This window comes from Chaetura pelagica, unplaced genomic scaffold, assembly GCF_000747805.2.
Source record: "Chaetura pelagica isolate M959 unplaced genomic scaffold, ChaPel_1.0 scaffold247, whole genome shotgun sequence".
Lineage (NCBI taxonomy): Eukaryota > Metazoa > Chordata > Aves > Apodiformes > Apodidae > Chaetura > Chaetura pelagica.
Window position 1 is genome coordinate 669,822 of NW_009953958.1, and position 17,079 is coordinate 686,900.

At 35.8% G+C, this 17,079-nt stretch overlaps 1 protein-coding gene across 1 annotated transcript in view; it reads right to left on the reverse strand.

Moving 5' to 3' along the window:
• SGCG (sarcoglycan, gamma (35kDa dystrophin-associated glycoprotein)) overlaps nt 1-13,839 on the reverse strand; it is a 51,217-nt gene extending 37,378 nt beyond the window's left edge. Inside the window, exons 1-2 of the mRNA XM_010001899.1 lie at nt 13,645-13,839; nt 2,193-2,294 (exon numbers count right to left, since the gene is read on the reverse strand). Of these exons, the coding sequence (XP_010000201.1) occupies nt 2,193-2,294; nt 13,645-13,839 (297 nt within the window). The remainder of the gene's footprint in view (nt 1-2,192; nt 2,295-13,644) is intronic.
• Between the last annotated feature and the right edge of the window lie 3,240 nt (nt 13,840-17,079).

The window sequence follows — 17,079 nt, forward strand, 5'->3', positions numbered from 1 at the left end:
TTAAAACTACAAAAATACACACTTGCACTGAAGAGAATACTACCAACAGGTGGATAATGTTTTGACCTTTCTGTGATGAGTCGAGTGAGGTGTGTAGCTGAGAGACAACTGCCAAGCCTCTGGTGACACCTGCCCTTGCTACAACAGGCTAACTCTGAGTTTGTTGCAGGAAAGTCATCCTGTGACAACTTTCAAGGCCCTCTCTAAGTCTGAAATGACTGCAAAAGAGACATAGCCACATGAAAGGCTGACCACGGACACCTCCAACAGATTCCACTCTCACCCTCTTCCCTGTAAGGACCCAGGAGCATTCCAGGGAGTGTGAGGAACACAGGAAGGTGCAGGAAGCAAGAGATTTAGTCCAGGTAAGGTGAAAGAGGTAGGTCATCCAAAGAAAGGATGCAAGAAGAGGGTCTTTTCCAACCTAAATAATTCTATGATTCTATTTGGCTTCTGGTACTTTTTCTGGACTCAAGAGACTACGAAGCACCTTGAAGGGCTAATCCCCATATATCACTACCAAATCATGTTCCTGATCTAATTTCATGCTTAGAGTATGAGATATTCTGAGAATCTAAACACATTTCATGTAAAGAATTTTACTACAGACATTTCCTAGTAATAGCAGTAGAAGCAACACAGTTTTGAGTTCAATGTATATATTTTTTTTGGTAAAGGATATCTTACAAGTAGGAAGACAAGCTATGTCAAAACAAGCCACCATGTGAGGACCACAGATGTTGTAAATTATATCTGGAAAAACTGAAATCTAACAGAATTAGCACAAGTAATGAAAAGTCTGAGGAAGAAAGTAAGCAGTGTGTTAGAATTAACATTAATGGTAACAAGCTAGGATGAAGTAGGAAAGCAAAGTCAACAAAGATCAGGTAAATCTATTACATTTAATTTAATGTGCTAAATGACCCAAAAATCTGAGCATCTCTGTTATACTTGTTTGACTGCTATTGATTGATTTGAAAAATAAGCTAATCAGTTGTAATATCAAATTTGTGTGAATAAGCTGCATTCTAGATCTGCAGCTTCAACACGTGTTGTTGACAAATTAAACATAGTTATAAACGTTCATTTTTACCTAATATATACTAGCTAAGATGCAACAGTATGGACCATAACTCTGTGTTGGACTTATAATGAAGGCACAAACTTGTAATAGACTCCAGAGATGATGCACAGCAAGTAGATTTTCTGCTACATATTTTCTTAGCACTTTGGAGACCTCATTAGGTAAGAAAAGCTGTTAGGAGACTGCAGAGAGAACACTATTAAGGCAAAGCTGCTATGATAGCTGTGTGTCCCTCAATTCTCTAACAGAGAAGCTTAGAAAAAGAAATCAGAACAAGTAAGGAACTTCATGAGAATAAATATATAGACAGCAGTCAGGAGATCAAGCTACAGGCAATTAAGCCTCTAGAGAGTTCAAATATTTTAAGGAGCAAGGAAGCAAACAAAAAACCTCGGACGAGTTATCAGTTCATAGGAGGCAGAGACATGCAGTAGCCTGAAGGCTCTAATTAATGCATGCTACTAATGATTATGATGGTTCATTACATAGCTAAGCTTATATTAGATGCTGCCACACCTCCTTCTTCCTATAATGTACTAAATGTATTAAGAGCTAGAAGGAATATTAGAAGAGCACAAATGTTGGCTTAACATAGCAAAACTATTTTTTGTGGCAGAGGGAGTCCTTAACTATTAGCTATGCTGGTCTTAAAGTTACATGTCTTATTGGATAAACAACATCAAGGGAAATTAATTTAAGCACATAGTTTTCCCACTGCCTCAATAAAAATCTTTCACACCACAACCATTCTTAGTGTCATTGTGAAGTGAATCTGCTAGATATTTTCTTTTACAAAGTATGTTTTTCCTTTTTTACCTTAGTAGTAATAACAATAATACATTTTTCTGTCTATGTAAACAAGATTAAATACTAAATATTTTCCTTTCTTTTTGTAGATTTTATATACATAAATACATAAAGATATAATATATTTAATGCTTGCCCTAGAAATGACAAAATGAGAACTTACTGGTGTGAAAAAAATGTGTGCGTACACATACACACACAGATATTTATATATATTTTCATGACAGATGCCTAAACTTTGCCTACATTCAACTGTTCATAAGTGCATTCATTTATTTAGCATTACTGAAAGACTGCTTACCACTCGAGAATGGATTTCTTTGGCATAAAGAGGGAACAAGAATTCCGATTCCCCTTCCAGACGAAGGCCTTCTTTTGTAACACGCAGGTGTCCCATTCCGGTCTGAGAAGCAGATGGAAGAATTAGGCACATTTTATGATTGTTGCTGTATTAAGTTTTGTTAGTTTCATAAACTGAAAATTTCCAGAGCTGCCTGCCTCCAGTCTATTGACAAAGATACCCAGGCTAATGCAGTTAAGATTTTGAGAATTTCTCATTTCTTCCAGGAGTATTTTTCTTTAAGAATTTGTAGCATTCAAGACAGTTATTAAAGTCAGGAAGTGCATTTGTATTCACTGTGCTGAAACAGCCTTCATACCTGCCTTCTAAAATAGACTTTACAAGAGTACTTACATGAAACAATACTTATGTTAACATTTCCAGGTTTATTCTATCAATAATGCATTTTACAAATAACGTAATAATTCTAAGACAAAGGGATTTTTATTTGCTTTGTTTTCTGTAATTTCTTTTTTCTTTTAAATTCATTTTTCAATCCTTGGTTTATTTTTTTTCCTCCTCTAATTATAGGTCGAGGCTCCATCTCTATCATCTTCCCTTCTCTCTGTCACCTGTTTGTCAGCTTTTGTACCATCCTTATTCTCTTTAGTTTCTTCCTCCCAGTTTCAGCCCAGTTGTGCTTTCCAATCCATATCATAGTTCATTCTTATTACTTTCTCTTGTCATTATCACAGCACTGACAATGTGAAAAATGAGTGAAGAAGATGTACTTCAGTAAGTACATCTCAGGACTTACAGGCTTCAGCTGCAAGGAATTTCACAAGTATTCAGTTAATTCATATAGGATTCACCCCTGCCCTCCCCCCCAAAGATGTAACAGAAAGCTTAGAAAAAAAATTGCAGCCTTACAACTTGGTCACATGTGAAAATATTTCAAGTCAACTGTCTCAAACTACAAGAAGTGGGTGGGAGGGCTAAGTAACTAGAAGTGGGTGGGAGGGCTAAGTAACTAATAATAAATCAAAAAAGTATTTCCACTCTAAAAATTTTTCAAGTCGTTCTCCATGTAAGCAGAGCAGAAGAGATATGACACTGATGATCCATAACCTGTTCATCTAGTGAATTCTGCCTACCACTGAAAAAAGCTGGAACTTCAAGAGACACATTATTTTCAAATATGGTATGTTCTCACCAGTGAGATTATATATATACAATATACATATGTATATAATGCTAAACGACGTCTAACCAGCCTTCAGTGAAAAACTGTAGTTGTTTTCTTTTAAGAGGTTTGAAGAGAGACAAAGAGAAAAACAAGCTTTGCTTAAAGTAAGAAATATTCCTGCCAGCAGTCTACTCCACTGGAGAGTACAACTGCGACTCATCCTCAGCAAGGATTTATTTCAGGAAAGAGACTTTAGAATAGCTATTTATGGAGTCTGTACTTAGTGTCAAATATTTTACTGCTTTGAAATACATAATGTACTGGCTTTTCTCAGTGCAAGCAGATACAATTTCTAAATTCTAGACCACTGCAAAGCTTTTAAAAAGTATCTATTACATACCAATACATCTCACGAGGCAAAATTAAAAAAAAAATTCCTATGATGAGCCCCCTATTGCATTCATAATCACCTATGCAACATTGAGTGATTTAGAAATACGTTTTTCTAGTGAAGACTATGGACAGTTTTTTCTAACTTGTAACACAAAACAGAGATCATTTTAACACCACAAAATCACACAGATTTAAATATAAATGCTTCTGAAAAAAATGACATAAAATATCAGGATATTCTTAAAGAAACACCACTAAAAAATGGCTCTCATTCAATTAACTAAATTTAGGATCTCATTATTGCTCTGATCTCATGCCTTTCCCATCAGGGGAAAGTAGATTATATTAAGCATCAAGTTTAAACACAGTTTGCATATTTTTCCTGGAATAGAAGGAACTAAATAAACATTATGAGATAAAGTAAGTATAAAAATGACACTGACAAATCTGAAATTTAAGAAGGCAGAGGAAAAAGTAGCTTCTTACTCTGAAGCAAATCAGGGAAAATTAATAGACTCCTCAGTGACAATCTCTATCCTGCCTTTATCATTGCCAGGAATAAATTTTTAGCACAAAACCCCTATAATTGATGTTGAAAAAGAATATTATGCAATTTACTGAGCATACTCTTTCTAATGGATTCAGGTTGTTCAGCAAAGATTATTCTAAATATGCTATATAGACAAAGGAATGTCTTTTTGTCAGCAAAAATAATATGCCATGTGACAAAACTGAGCACTTTAACTTAGCTCTAAGTTTTTATTTTTCAGTAAATCCAGTCTTATCATGTAGGATTACTTTGTATAAGTATGTCCACAGGTATGTCCTATTTTCTTCATCCAATATTTCATTTCAGCATTGACACAAAGCTCACATTCTCACATATTTAATTAAGAACATCCTTATTCGTTCTCATTCACTACTCAGGTAGTTAAAAAGATATGGAAAGTTAGACTTGGGTAACCTGCATAAATTACTATCTTGTGATGACAAACAGGTAAACTCTGTAAAATGCATGAGAAAAGCAAAAGTGTGGATTTTATGTAGTGCTCCTCACCTCTCTGACCACTCTGATTGTAAATAATTATGATTTTCTTAGCATCTTAAGTTGTCAAAATACTGAGTTATGCAGTACTGTGAGATGAGGAAATTCTATTATCCCCTTTTGTAGCTGGCAAACTGAAGTTGCATAGAATACAAAAGAGAGGGATTTAGGATAAACAGCCACCCTAATGCACTGAGATCGAATTATAAAATTCCATAAAAATAGGGTGTATAATAGCTATACATAATGTTCTCTCAATGACCATTGTGCTTCTTACATTACCATTTAGGAGAAGATTATTATTTACTGGGTACTGTGACTTCCTCAGTGATGAACAACCTTGGTGCTTTCAGTTTGAAGGATTTGATTATGTTCTTATTCAAATAATTAAAAAAAATATTCTCTTGACTTGAGGAAAGTGCAATTTCAGTTGGACGCAGGCTTTTACACAGTTATAAAATAAGCTATTGATTAGGTAGAAAACCAAGTGCTTCATTAAACACGGCAGATGTATGGTAAGTCTGTACTTCTGTTATCCTGCTGCTGGTGACTGTCACTGCATGAGTGTGCTGGTCCTGAGATGTACCACACTGTTGTGCATACAAACCTGAGGCTCATGTCTTCTAATTATTCGAAGCCCTCAGCAAGGCAGGGGCTGAGCCGTATAGACAAGGCGGATGAAATGGTATCTCTGTAGACATTAAGCAGATTTTGCTATTGCTGCAAGGTATTGACTGGCATGGAAACTGCTGGCAGCTGCCCAACCCTTATGCATGAAAGATGCAATTTAGCTTTAATGTTCACAAAGGTGTGACCAGTGTTCATTTCAAAACTGTTAGGCAGACTCTAATTGGGTTAACAGGATTGTCTTTGACTGCAGTAGAAATATTTTTCATCCTTTGAAAATGCTCTTGAGGAGGTAAATGCTTGTAGAAAGAGAGCCAAGGCCTTCTACAAGACATTTAAGCTCTGAGTGGGTTCAAGCATCGTAAATGCCCAGCAAAAGGCTCTTTGATTCAGAAATCATGGTCTAAAGCATATTTGACAGCTATTCAGCTATTCTTTACATAGGGATACTCCAAACCATGTGGAATCAGTAGCTATCACTACTAGGATGCTAGGTAAGATTCATTGTGTTACAGAGCATGTGGACAGGAGGACCATCTTGCATGGTTTATCATTCTCTTAGACTCTAGACACAACGAATGTAAAATATTTTGCTCTGTAAAAAGGGGAAGTAGTTCCACTGTCTACTAAGCCACTAGATAAGTACAGTATGTCCACAAGCTAAAGAAAAGTCATTAAGTTTCTTTCAGAACATGATGGAAGGACTGGTCTTTCATCAGGACCAAAAAGTTTGGAAAGTCATACCAGTGAGTCTGGTGGTATGGCTGCCTTCTTCTGGCTACGAAAATCCATGCTGAGGAAAATACAGACAGGATTGGAAAAAGCAAGTTTTGGCTAGTGATAAAGGCCTGTCTTCTTAAAACAGGATACAAAAACTTGCCCTCTTTCACCTGTTGTCATGTTGGCATCTGCTGCTCTGGCTCAGGACCAAGAAAGTCACTTGGAAAGAAATGCACTTTGCACATTGGTGTGGGACTACCATGAGTGGAAGTAAGAAGCTGTGGCTCTAAGGCTCTTGCACTCACAGTGACTGCTCTCAGAGCTGTCTATGGCTTATGGAGCCAAAAGAACATCAGAGTACATCTCTCAAGCCAATATAAAAAAGTAGAGGTCTGGTGCTGTAGGTACATGGGCCTTAGAAATGAGGATGAAGCACAAGGAACATTCATTCAGCTCATGATGAGTATTTCTAGTAACATACATTCAATCAACAAGTGCAACTTGCATTTTCCTATCAACATAGAAACTGCTGCATGTAGGGGTTTATTATACTGGGCCAAGCAGTCTTCTTATACCATATCATCACTGGTTTTGCACCTTCTCAGCATTAGACTCAATCACAGTCCTCAGACTCCTCTAAGCAATGGGAATTAAACTTCTGATTTAGGTATTGGCTAATAGCTGCACAGGAAGATGCATGTTTTTCTTCTGGGGAAGAGATCAAATATGGGAAAGACAGGCGTATCCATATGTTAGGAAGGTTGCTACAGTAAAAGCTCCAGGTTGATCCAAGCATTACCTTTAACATGCACTCAATTCAAAGTAAAATAGCTCCTGTCTTAGAAGTTAATAGCATGTTGGATATCTAGCACCTGCTCCCTGATTATTCAAATTTTTCAAATATCAGAAGTCCACACATGCTGTAGGTGGTGATTGGAACAGAGAATTAATTTCAGAGTAGATAGGATGCAGCATTTCCATCCAGATAATACCTTTTCTTACTTACAGGATACTTACATCCTACTTTTAGGCCAACCTAGGGAAAAACCTTGGCAAGTTCTGACCAAGATTTCATTTGTTGTGCCCCAAAGATACTTCAATTAATGGCTTTATAGATCCAGGTTTCACTGCAGTACTTCTTGCAGCAATTACTATTTAGAGAACTTGCTTTGCAAACAAGAGTGTATTGTTTCATTGAGATAATAGGGCTGTGGGTAGAGATTGTTAAAGAGCAATCAGCAAAACAGGGGTGGTAATGAATCTGATGAAACTCTCTGTTTGACTTACAACATCTATTTTGGAGCTAAGTACGTGCTTGGTATAATAACATCGCTGATGCCTCATCTCACTTTCTGTTGCAAGGACTCTCTTCCCTGGGCTCAGAGAGAGAAGGTTATCTGACTCCTTAGATGACAATGGAGTCTTTTCTGTTGAAGACACTGGACAAAGCAGAGCACTTAGCAACAGCAAGTACTCCTGTGCTGATAGATGTTAGTGTCACCTGGCTTAAGGCTGGATACTGACTAAAACATCCCCTGCAAATATGGCTAGAGAGTGGGTAGGCAAATTCCTGTGATCTAGAAAAGTAGATGGTCACTTTGAACACAACAGTTTTGCAAGGAAATGTCTATGAAAGATGCAAATTCATCATACCATTGACACTTGCTTAGTTTTGATGAGATTTATTTCATAAAACAAAATTCATATTTAAGATGCATGCTTTAAAGTTCATGTTTCAAGATGTATGTTTTCAGGTTCTCTTTGTCCCAATAGGTAGAACAACAGTCTTCTTAAATAAATGTAGGTATTAAATACAATAGGTATCACTCCAGGTCTCCTCAAAATAGCTCCATTTTCTTGTTTGGCAAGGATCAAATTCTGTCTCTGGTTCTTACTGCACAGACAGGAAGTCCAAAGCTGGGCAATACTTTGATAATAAAAATGCCATTACGTGTGGCATTACATCTTCTGTGATTGATTTACTCAATACCAGAAAAACATATTACTGCATATATTTATTCAGGAACTGAGTTTTTATAAGTCAGCTAATTAATTTTGTTATGTTAACATTTATAATTATGCAACTTAAAGAAATGGAATTAAAACTTTTTCTTTGATTTGTAAAGCTTTTCAGAAGGATTTTCTTCTGAACAACAGTGCATGATGTTTATTTCTTGAATTCCTCTGAGGAATCAGAGGTATTTGCATGGTGCATATGATTACACAGACTATGTATTGATTCAGTATTGCAAATCCCATAATTTTTACTTGGGGACATTTCATCTTATGGTCTCAGTGCTCTCGGCCTTGTGTACACACACAGTGCCAGGCATCCCTACCCTGACAGTATTTGCTGCCTGAATAGTCAAGCTGACAAAAATGTGACATGAAAAAAGGACAAAGAGATAGATGTTGCATCCCTCACAAAGCACTGCTGAGGAACACTACAGCTCTGTGCAGAAGAATGACATAATATATTTTATCTTATGTTTTACCTTGCAGCTATAATGCAAATTTATTTTTAAAATATTTTTATCATATTAAAAGCAACTGCTGCAGTATATTGCAACCAAACATAGATCATGTCCTGTAACAACTCAACCTCATTTTAAGTTACCCACTCTCATTTTAGTATTACTGATTGAACAAAGTTTAAGAGCAAAGTTTTGGTTATCTTTGCTAATCACGGTACAAAAATCTCTAATGATCAGTACTTGTGACTATGGAGACTTTACACAAATAAATATGAACACCTACTACAATGCTTCTCTAATGAGATTATCAATAAGTGTGTTTTTGTAACTGAGCAAAATGGAAAACAAATCTTTTCAATTCTTTTCAATTTTCTCTACAGTGCATCCCAGCAAGCTCTACTCTAGTACTGACAATAGTATAATATTTAAAATAATGGAATAAATATATGCTATGCATCAATAAAATTATAGCTTAACAGGTATTGTTACATATTAATTACACAATATACCTAACAAATCACAGCAATAACAAAGAAATGAAGCATTAAGTTGGAAAGGATGAGAATTTTTTGGTTACATTTAAAATTTTTGACACTGTGGCTAGGACCTTGACACAATTTAACCCCAGCTGGTAACTAAGCACACACAGCCACTCACTCCCTTCCTCCCAGTGGGATGGGGGAAGAGAATCAGATGGGTACAAGTGAGAAAACTTGTGGGTTGAGATAAAAACAGTTTGATAACGGAAATAAAATAAGAACAAAAATGGAAAGGAAAATAATAAAGAGAGAGAAATAAAACCCAAGAAAGACAAATGATGTGAATGAAAAAATTTGTTCACCACTGACCGTCCGATGCCTGGCCAGTGTCCAAGCAGTGCCCCGCCACCTCCAGCAACCTCAGTCTCCTGTTGTATTGCTGAGCATGATGCCATATAGTCTGGGACATCCCTTTGGTCAGCTGGGGTCACCTGTTCCTGGCTGAGTCACCTCCCAACTTCTTGTGCACCCTCAGCCCACTCACTGGTAGGGCCAGCATGAGGAGCAGAAAAGGCCACTGCTCTTTGCAAGCAGTGCTCAGCCAGAGCAAAAACATCCCTGTATTATCAGCAAATAGTTCCCTACCTGCTACTGTGAAGAAAATTAACTCTATCTAGCCAAAACCAACACAGACCTGTTTGTACATTTTCAAAGATAGTACACTTTAAAAAAAAATATTTGAAGATTAAACAAGAAAATTTTGAAAAACAAATAAAAACTGCTATCCATTCATGAAGTAAATATTTCAACATATAAAGTCAGGAGAAAGTTTTAAGACAATTAATGTATTTCTGCCAGCCAGAACTTTACATTCTATGAGAACAGACTTCAAAGTCTGGCTTAATCTTATTAAAGGTTAAATCTCTTTAATGGGAAACTGATTGTTACACAGCATTTCTTTTCCTTTTCTAATCTTAAGATGCTCACAGATCCCAATCTGGACAGAGGCCCTGTTGTGGCAGAAACACACAGGAGGTATTTACTAGCTGCATCTGCGAACACCACAGACAATATATTATGTGAAACATGACACATAAATTATGTAAACAAATGTATGTCTTAGGGAGCCATCATTTGAGAACAGGGGTTCATTTTCTGTCTCACTGATTTCTATGGAAATCTCAGACTCATTCTTTTCAGCTATTACTCTTCGCATGAAATATTTAAATATTCACCATCTGATAGAGACAACAGGAATAACTGTGGCCTGGTTGGAGGCAAATTGTATTCAACTTAATAGAAAAATAGTAAAATACAGCTGGTCAGGATGATTCAGAGTAAAAAATACGGAAACTATTGTGTTCAGACATGAAAATATTTTAGCAAAATTTCAGATGAGACTATGTGAATAATTAAATAAATATTTTATTTGAGTATTTAAAAATGTAGCATTCTCAAAATGGCAACTAATTTCATGAAGCATGTACTATTATTAATAAAATGCAGGGAAGGCTGTACAAGCTATTTAGTGTATGTCTTTGCAGTGAAAGAGAACTCTTGCTGTGAATGAGTGCTCTTTACCTTACATTTTCATTGCTGTCTAGTCAGGTTTTAATGTTCCAAATGATTGGGCATCTCCAATTTATTAAGGCATGCTATTACACAGTCTTGTAAGTTTCACTATCAGAAAGTATTACTTGATTTTTAGTACAAATTTTTATTTCTAAATTGATCACATTTCTAATTTCATATATCTGTTATTTCCTTAAGTAAGTCCTTTCATCTTCAGTGCTTAAGTTTTTCAAATGTTTAAGTAAATATTTGATTATAAAATGCATATAATATTTATAGATCTAGACTAGGTAATTATCAGCCAACTAATGTGTATGTACAGTCATTGGTTGTAACACCAGTTACAACAGTTAGCTTTTCAACATTTTCTTACACAATTGAACATAAATGAATCAGCATTGTCTTACAGAAAACTTCAGAAAATAACTAAAAAACCCCATTTTAAAAACTTTGTCTATATTCCTTATTAATTGCCTAAGAGAACTCAAGAAGATTAGCAGAGTGGTATGTCTGTAATGTTTCTGCAACAGGAATATGGGTAGAGCACTCATGAATTACAAATAAGCCAAAAAAAGAAAATACCTTTGAACATTTGGAAAACACTCTATTTATTTGTCCATCTGTAGTAATTGTCCTGTTTATTCCAGTGCCAGAAATACCTGTGCATAAAAGAGAACCTGGAAGACCAGTCTGTAGCCTAAATGTGCAGAGACCTTTCCAGTTCTCATTGTCTACATCTTTATGTCCAGCTGAAGTGCAGGTATGAGAGCAGGCTCAATGTTTGTCCTGTTCTTAGGAAGAACCACGCTTTGGATACGCACTGATGGACTGGAGATCATGTGCCTGGCCCTCCCTATGCCACGTTAATTCCTGCCATGATAAGGTGATCCACAGGTTCCTCTAAATCTTAGAATTAGGGTATGACTTTCCTCTTGTTACTGACTCAAGCCCACATAAGGTTTAATATGGATGGCAGAAGAACATGGGATTGATTGCAGATTGAAATCATGTTTAATTGGCAGCACAGCTAAAAGTATAAAGACTTGTCTGACTCTTACTCATGCTGTGCTTAATTTTTTTTTTTTGTCAGAGAAAAACTTTCATGCCAAACTCCAGACTGCAGAAAGACAACTAACTAGCTTTCCTGGGAAATGCTCCTGTTTCATGACTGTCTGTCCTTATCACTATGAAAGACGAAAATTCTCTTGACCTTTCTTACTCCAGGAACCTGTGATAGCTGTGATATCCATGAAAATCCATGGAAACATGGGTTTCTCTATAAAAAACTAAAAAAGTTTAGGAATCATTCTCGCCAAAGAACTGTCCCGGTTGTTATGATAATGTAGCATTAGCTGAATGATATAACAACTGAATTAATGGGGGATTTCTGAACAGGATTTCCTATTGCATCACAAATGGTAATAATCAAGTGCATTTTTCACACATGCATTTAAGAGTAGTACCATGACAACCTATGAAATTAAATAGTGACCTAAAAGTTTTGGTCTGAGGCTCTGCTATGAAGACAGGCTGAGAGAGTTGGGGCTGTTCAACCTCGAGAAGAGAAGGCTCCAGGGAGACCTTATGGTAGCCTTCCAGCACCTGAAGGGGCTACAGGAAAGCAGGAGAGGGGCTTTTCACCAGAGAAGGGAAGTGATGGGACAAGGGGTAATGGTTTTAAACTGAAAGAGGGGAGAAACTCTTGACCATGAGGGTAGTAAGCTGCTGGAATAGGTTGCCTAGTGAAGTTTCTGATGCCATTTTTTTTTACTCCTGACTAATATTAGGGAAGAAATACCCAGTTTCATACAAAGAAACCAGAGGAAGTAATTTTGAAAAGCCCTTACAAATATAAATCTGAGCCACATAGAAAACAATTTTAAGTTACTAATTTTCTCTGTGATTCATGATGTGCAGTCACTAAGGGCACATCTTCCATGTGAACTGCATAACAAAAAATTATATGAGATACAAGATGTTTTCATCATAATCTGTATGACAGTGACAGTGTTGAACTTACATGGAAGATGAAACCATGGGAATTCAAGCAGTAATAACTACACTAGTATGTAGCACTTAAAATTAACCTACTTTCTTTATAGTAACAGAAAGCATAGAAATGCTTCTATGAAGATAAAATGGCCTTCATTTAGTGAAAGAGATGTAATAATTATAGATAATGGGAACCTTAATATAACACTTTCTTCAGCAGCAGGGAAGAGCTGTAGTAATTTACTATTATTGTTTTTCTTGTAACAAGTCTATTCAAATCATCTGTATATCATGACTGCACATAAGGAACAAATTAGCTTGGCTTCAGTATTCACTGATGCATTTTATTGTATTTTGACTAAAGCTACATGTTGCAGACTTCTGAAAGTTACCCTTTAATCTACTACACACAAAATTACATTATAAATACTAAAATATATGATGGTGGAAAGTTATTAATTTTTTTCCTGAATAATATAGCGCTTAGCTTCAAGCACAAAGTAGCAATAATTATCTCTGAGCTGCAATTAATTGGGCAAATAAATTGTTAAATTTTAGATGCTTATAAACAGGAGAAGGAAGCTAAGAAAAAAAGAGCAACTGTCAGCAATATTTTAACACTAAGGAATTCTGGATGAGATGAAATTACAACAAATTCATTTATAAAATATAAACTACACAGACTATGAGACAACAGCAAAATAAATTTTCTTAGAATGGTTGGAATTCACCTCAACATAAGGTATCAATAACCTCAGTATTTTAAAGATTATTATGAATTTAGAATTTACAGATTAAGAAGTATGATAAAAATAGATATTTCTTATATATATTTCAACTAAAGCACAAACTGCAGTTGATAAGGAACTAAAAAGAATAGTTTACTACATATGGAGAAGCTAATGTACTTCAGAAATAAGTGAAGTGGTGAGGCAAGGAAGAGAAGAGAATATGAAAATAATGGAAAATTAAAAAGGACACTTACTGGGGAAAACCACATCACTTTAAGAATCCAAATTGTCAAAGAAAAATTCACAACTAGGACGATAAGCAGGAGGAGAACAAACAGGTAGAGGCAACGCTTTCTCCAGCCATAAATTCCAATTTTGTAGACATATTCATTCTTCGGCCTCTCTAGGCTAGTGCCTGGTGTTGTTGTAGTGTATTGTTCACGTACCATCTGCTATGTAAAGAAAAAAAAAGGGACTGCTTAGTTGTTTGACGTAAATGAAAAATACTTTTAAAAAACCCTGAGGGAAATATGAAGATACAACTGTAACAGTAAGTTACTAGAAACTAGGAACTCCTATAAAGTTTTACCTGGGAGGCATTTTCATCATGTCTCATTCAAATTACACTTTTATCTTACTTTTAAAATGTTTTAATATATGAATTGCATCAATTGCCATTTTCAGGAGCCTTAAATTTATTTTTTCCTACATAGAATGGCAATACTTTCCTCCCATTTTTCATAATATTCTAATTGTCCCATCACAAAACATTTTATAGGATCACAATAATCTGAGGCTCAGAGAACAACATTATTTTACTGTAGAAATAATTACCAGTGGTAATGGTACCTTGTAAGCACAGGTTTAAAAATACTTCTGCATATTCTTTCCTCAATTCAGTAATAAAATACATTCTTTGTGTTTCAAAACTTAACCATGTATCACTGGAATGCCAAAATATGTTAAGCTTCAGAACCTGTATATAAAGATATTAAATGGTTCTTAAAAATGTAAAGGAAATAATGATTTCTCAATTTATCAGATACTCATGCTACCAATAAAAATATTATTCACTGGGTTTAAACAACTTCCTTCATTTTACATTATAGTTCCTAATAAAGCTTTTTTTTTTTTTTTAATTTAAATAAATATTATCAGATTGCACTTCCTTAAAACATGAGGTTATTAATCAACTTCCACTTTCTGAGTGCAGAGACCACCAACAATTTAAATAATTCATTAAAGATTACAATTTCAGACAAGAGAATAAAATCTCAGCAGCTGAAGCTGCTCATCAAGAACAACAGTGGGCAACATCTACCTCATTTCCATTGATATAAACAAAAACCCCAAAATAACCCCAACCATTGATGTAAAAAAAAAAAAAAAGGTATTGTACATTTAAGCACTTCCCAAGAGCCAGGTATATCCAAAGGCACCTCACATCTAAAAACTGGTCAACTTTCCTACGATGTGATGTTTCCAAATGAGAGTGCCTTCAGGCAGGTTTCACACAAGGTCTCTCAATTCTGAATTTACTCCTGGGGATGAAATCCCTGTGCTCTGCTCATGCAGCTTTCAAAAATGTGATTAAATTACATCCTTGCCCAGCTGCTGAATGACCCTAAGTTCTTGAAGAAGCTCTCTTCAAGTCTCCTGCAGAGCCATCCTGCACCTGTAACAAGCTTGTGGCTCTGAGTTCTAACCCTCATCTTTAGAAAGATTTCTTTTCTTCCTGTGGCTTCCTATTGAACTACAAAGCAGAGAACACAATATAAGTTTACAACTGAATGGAAGTTCATGAATTATGTCTTTGTTTAAATGTATCATTCCTGTTATTTCTACACTTCCACTAAAAAGATTTAATTTGTTGTTTATTTACATTAAAATAATAATTTTGGTCATTGGCAGTTCATAATGTAACCATGACAGTCATAATGAGACAATATTCTAATTAATTTGTTGCTATCAGTCTCAGCTGCTCATGATACTGTATATAGAAATCTTTTTATCTGCTGAAAATAATAAAAACACTGTAATAATTTATTAGCAGAGAATCATAGGTTCTGAAATACCTTGGCTTAATATTACTGCAAAACATTGTAGATTTACAAAAGGGTACTTAATATTCACCATATGAACTACGATTGCTTATAGCAGCTTTCCAGTACCTGAAGGGGCTACAGGAAAGCTGGGGAGGGGCTTTTCACCAGAGTGGGCAGTGATGACATGGGAGTAATAGATCAAAATGGAAAGAGGGGAGATTTAGGTTAGATATCAGCAGCAAATTCTTCACCATGAGGGCAGTAAGATGGTGGAATATGCTGCCCAGGGAGGTTGTGGAAGCCTCCTCCCTGGAGGTGTTCAAGGCCAGGCTGGATGAGGCTTGTGCAGCCTGGTCTAGTGTGAGGTGTCCCTGCTGATAGCAGGGGGGTTGGAACCTGATGATCTTTAAGGTCCCTTCCAACCTTAACCATTCTATGATTCTATGAAAATGATCAGATTATATTTTCTAGTTCTATGTATTACTGAAGCACCTAGGACTGATTATAGGATACTGTTTTTATATTTGCTGCTATTTTTTTCTGGTTTTTTCACTAATTGTATAACAAACCACACTACTCACATTGACGTTGCCCTTTATATTAAACCTATTTTACCACACTCTGCCAAGTAAGGCAGACATTTATACATTTATATAAACAATGGGCTTCACACAATGCTTAGAAAAACCTTTATGCTTACTTCCACAGTTTTCTCAACATTGTGAGCTGCAAGATAGGATGCAGTAAGTGTTACCTGGTGACATGGACAGATATACTTGGAGAAATAACCTAAGCAGTTCTTGCTCAGGTATAGTACAACTATCTGATACCCTAACATAGGATGCCCTCTGAGTTTCTTACTCTTTCCTTCATGACACATACTTGTTACATTTCAGTATAACAAGTTAGATGACAGCTACAGAAATTTCTGCAATAACAGAAGCCCCCCTCACAAGATAAGGTTCTTTAAATAGGGCTGTGGGGAAATAGACTATTCTTCAGAAACTGCACAGTCCCACAAAGTTGGCTTATCCTTAACAAGTGTCTAACTGCAGCATCTAAGCTTTGCCTGATCCTTGTGTTGCCATCTGCTACATCTTCAAGGTAAATTTTGCAGTAGAAACACAATTTGGTAAAGAGTAAATTTATTACCCAATCTTCATGTTTTTATTTCAGCCTCATCTCACTGGTCTCTGAGGTTGGGATTCATCTTGCAATGTTAGATACCAACAATTCTGCCTTCAACATATGAGCCAGTCAACCTGGGCTCACTTAATGGTCAATGCAGATAAACCTACCTGTGCTGGGAATTATTTATCTGATATTATACATGCATATTTTAAGCATCCAATGAGCTGCCCCTTAGATGTGTGTAATTTTTCTCCATAAAAAAAGACCATGGGATGACTTATTCATATGTTCATAAACAGTTGGTCCAATTAATTCCAACTAGAATGATTTCCAGAAGCATGTAATTCAACAGAAGATGGGATTCCTCTGTTTCCTGTTCTCCTCTGTTCCATTTATACCCTTTTGTAAAATGTCTATTGTCTGAGTTGAGGATTTTATACATAATGTATTATGTACTGATGTTAAATGAGATGAGGTAAAAATTCATTATGCATTTCACCAAAAAGCCTATGA